At 33.4% G+C, this 4,208-nt stretch overlaps 1 protein-coding gene across 1 annotated transcript; it reads left to right on the top strand.

Annotated features, from left to right (window-relative positions):
- Positions 1–1,097: 1,097 nt before the first annotated feature.
- LOC109792134 (large ribosomal subunit protein uL16) lies at positions 1,098–2,757 on the top strand. The gene is made up of 4 exons (XM_020351515.3): positions 1,098–1,254; positions 1,575–2,076; positions 2,227–2,308; positions 2,515–2,757. The coding sequence occupies exons 1-4, from the start codon at positions 1,245–1,247 to the stop codon at positions 2,587–2,589; spliced, it is 669 nt and encodes a 222-aa protein (XP_020207104.1). The 5' UTR covers positions 1,098–1,244; the 3' UTR covers positions 2,590–2,757.
- Positions 2,758–4,208: the final 1,451 nt, after the last annotated feature.

The following is a 4,208-nucleotide window of genomic DNA, read 5'->3' as shown; positions in this document are numbered from 1 at the left end:
TCGGATTTTTTGTTTAAAATAGATAAGCCAAGAATGCTTATGATTTTTGTTCTGTAACCAGAAAACATAAGTCCAAGCATTAATGTAATCCCAGTATAGTTATATCCTATTGGATCAAAAGGCTGGGAAAACTTCCTGACTTGATTTGGTTTGTTTTCAAAATCTTTGAAAGTTAGAACTTTAAGAATTTGAAATGTTGAATGGGTGATAAACTGGTTATCCCCCTTTTGAAAATTGTGTTTTACAGAAACATATTTAGTATCTACCAAAATAAATTCATAAAATGTCCTTGTCTTATTAAGACTAAGGGGTTTAAATAGAAAACTTGGCGGAAAGATGTTTTCACAAATTTTATTTGGATTTGGATCCCAGAATTCGGGCTCCATTTGGATTGTTGGATAAAATCTTCCTTCTTTCAGTTGATATATATATATATATATATATATATATATATATATATATATAATTTCTAATTAATAATTTGTCAAAAAAATCAACGAGTCATACTTTTGAAAATGATGTCTTCAAAAAATTCACAAACTTGTATCTAATATATGCAATATTGGAGATGAGGTGAAAAATTAGGGTTTAAATAATTTTGAAGTTAAAAATGTAAAAAGTAAGGTTTAAAACCTAATAAAAATGAGCCGATGAATATCTTGATTACTAGAGAAAAAACTCAAAAAAGAAAAAAATAAAAAGTAAAAATATAAAAATAAGTAAGGTAGCATATGAAAAGTGGTTAGAGAAAAATAGAGTAGCCAAAGAAAAAAATGTAGAGGAAGTTAGAGAATGAAGAAGATAATTTTTAAAAATAAAATTTATTTTAAAAAATTAAATTAAAAATATTTAAGGAAATTTTTGAAAAAAATAGATGAAAAATGTCTCTATTTAAAAGGAGAGGTGCATAAGTTTATTTTTTTTAAAATAAATTAAAAAATATTTTAATATTTTTTTTTTAAACAGAGAAGGGGAGTGTATATATTAAAAAGGGAGGTGTACATGACATTTAACTCATTTCTGCCAGCTTGCGTTGGGCTATTCTTCATACTCTAATGCCCTTCCTTGGGCCTGTGTTTCAGTTTTAGCTTTAGAGCTATTTTAATCCTTATAACAAAAAAAGAAAAAACAAAACGTTAACCTAAGCCCTTTTTGCCTCATATAAATAAAATAAAATAAATAAATAAAACCCTATTTCGTTCTAACTTTCTAGGGTTAGTTTCTGCCTCAACCCAGACGTAGCCATGGGAAGAAGTAAGCAATTACCACCTTTCCCTTTCGTAAAATCTCCATTTTTCGTTCACTACGTTGAACAAAATGCTGAATTTTTTGTTTTTAAATGGAATATGTTGCTGTTATGTGATGTTCGTTTGTCGTTGCTGCAAATGCAATGTAAATCTAAGTTTCATTTGAAATAACTTTGAAATTTAGGATTTGATTTGATTGGAAGGTTGTTTTTCTATTATGTCTCAAATTACTATCTCATGTTTTGTTCTTCTTGTGTGTGTCTGTGCTTTTATTGTAATTATGGAACTGGATATGGTAATCATGAATGGTTACGGTTTTTGATTTAGGACCTGCAAGGTGTTATCGACAAATTAAGAACAAGCCGTACCCGAAGTCGCGGTTTTGCCGTGGTGTTCCTGATCCCAAGATCAGGATTTATGATGTTGGTATGAAGAAGAAAGGTGTTGATGAGTTTCCCTTCTGCGTGCATTTGGTTAGTTGGGAGAAGGAGAATGTTTCCAGCGAGGCGCTGGAAGCTGCTAGGATTGCTTGCAACAAGTACATGGCGAAATTTGCTGGAAAGGATGCATTCCACTTGAGGGTAAGGGTGCATCCCTTCCATGTTCTTAGGATCAACAAGATGCTTTCGTGTGCCGGAGCTGATAGGCTCCAGACGGGTATGCGAGGTGCGTTTGGAAAGCCGCAGGGTACTTGTGCCAGAGTGGCTATTGGCCAGGTCCTCCTTTCTGTCCGCTGTAAGGACAGCAACAGCCACCATGCACAAGAGGCCCTTCGTCGTGCTAAGTTTAAGTTCCCTGGTCGCCAAAAGATTATTGTTAGCAGGAAGTGGTATGTATCTGGAAACATGGATACTAATCTTACATTCTTTCCACAGTTCTTCAATTTTAGTTTTGAAAAGTAACATCTATTGTAGATATGTTTGAACTGTTTTGTGTATGGTTTTAACTCTAGGTATTATTGTTTTAAATTCTTGTGTAGGGGGTTCACCAAGTTTAATCGTACTGATTATCTGAAGCTCAAGTCAGAGAACAGGATTATGCCTGATGGTGTGAATGCCAAGGTAATGTAGAGATGGTCTGAGAATGCAATACACTGTAATTGAGACTGTATGGGACATATATTTCATCATGCTGAGGATGTTTATTCCTTGTTAACTTGGATCTTCGGAGGTGCATTGAAATGTGTTTTTGAATGAAATTTGCCTTGTCTTCAATTAGTACCTTTCTTTAATTGTGCTTCTGACTTGCAAGTTTTGTGATTTTGCAGCTTCTTGGATGCCATGGACCATTGGCTAACCGCCAACCAGGAAGAGCCTTTTTGTCTGATGGTGCTACTGCATAGACTCTTTGCTACTCAGAAATACTAGACTTATGAATCATATTGGTTTCACAAGAGTGAATTTGAGTTTCTTGTTATGTCTACACATTATTCTAAAATAAGTTGTTAATTTTTATTTTTTTGGAATCACCTTGAATGGATAATATTAATGTTATATTTCGTTATGGGCTACTTTCTATTCCTTCTCTTTAGAATTATATATTTGATTGTTGGTCACCAAATATTGGGTAACATACATAGTACTGTTTTATTAACCAGAGATAATTAGTACTCTTACAATATGAAAATTCTTTTTCTTTGCTGTATAAAATCAATGTGGCTATATAGACATTGGGCATTCATTGACAAAAACAATATCATGTTTTGGGAACACACGATCTGATCTGACTATCTAGTTTGAAAATAGATGGGTTGCACAACTGGTTGCTTTGATTTCTCTTGGTGTGCCCTTACTGCTCTGCTGTTCTAACCTTATAGCTCTTGTTTGATAGCTTTGTGGGAGTTATAATTTCTTGTGATCATTAGCTTGTCATATTGCTGAAGGATATAGGTCATGGCGATGACAGATAATTGACAATTGCCCCAAACCCTGAACATTTCTTATTGAAACTCAAAACCCCATTGTTGTGTTGTTTATTTTCTATTTCCCTTTTGTGCAAATAAATGACATATTTTCCCTAGTATTTTGCATTACAAAGAGTAATTTGTGGTTTTGTTTTTTCTCTCCTTGAAAAATTAAAATTATAAGTTGGCTCTAAAAATCAGCCTTTTTCAAGTGAATCTCTAGAACCATTGAGCTGGAACTGGAAAATAACTGTTTAATTGCTACTCAGCTTTGCTTGTTTCCTGGGAAAATTCAAGGGCTGTGGAGGATATCTTTGGAAGGGTGCCTTATTGGCTCTGGTTTTAAAGGGAGGACTTTGTAGCAAATTAGTACCAATAAGTAATAAATTTAAATTTTCTCACCCTGTTATTGTGGGCAGTAATGCCTAGGTAGGTGTTTAATTTTAATTTGTTGAGCTATAAATTTTGAACTGATAGGGTTATATGCTGAAAATGAACAAGTAACAGCTACAGAATCATAAAGGTTTGCTTAAACCAAAGGTCTGTGCTTTCATGGAATTTTGTTATAGCTTCACTCATTCATAGCCAATTGATTGTTTATTTACAAATTGCATCAACTGATAGGAGATGATGACAAGTTATCATCATCTGCTGCTAAACTGTTTCAATGATAATTTTCCTCTTGGATGCAGATTACATATATTTATACCTGACTTTTTTTTATGCAATCATTTTGTACTTTGTGTTGCTTCTATAGAAAATAAGCATTTGGAATTGGATGGAGAATGTTTTGGTTGGCAAAACATTTTTATTGATTGGTTGAATTGAAGCTACGTTGATTTGTAAATATGCCATTGATCGTGTATCCTTGAGCTCTCTGTTGCCTTCTCCTCTAACGTGTGTTAATTAACTTTCCAAAACTTAAAACCAGCTTCAATTGCATACCGGAATTACAGCTTGCACCATTTTCAGTGCTATGGAAAACCCTTGTTTCTTAAATTTTCCCATGCATCTCATTCAAATTCTGATTGAGCATCAACATATATGGTAAAAACCAA

Source organism: Cajanus cajan, chromosome 3, assembly GCF_000230855.2.
Source record: "Cajanus cajan strain Asha chromosome 3, NIPB_CcT2T_4, whole genome shotgun sequence".
Taxonomy (NCBI): Eukaryota; Viridiplantae; Streptophyta; class Magnoliopsida; order Fabales; family Fabaceae; genus Cajanus; species Cajanus cajan.
This window is presented reverse-complemented; position numbering and strand designations above follow the sequence as displayed.

Coding starts and splice junctions, on each gene's coding strand:
- LOC109792134 (XM_020351515.3), top strand. Junction 2,077..2,226: donor ATTATTGTTAGCAGGAAGTG/GTATGTATCTGG, acceptor ATTCTTGTGTAG/GGGGTTCACCAAGTTTAATC. Junction 2,309..2,514: donor CTGATGGTGTGAATGCCAAG/GTAATGTAGAGA, acceptor GTGATTTTGCAG/CTTCTTGGATGCCATGGACC.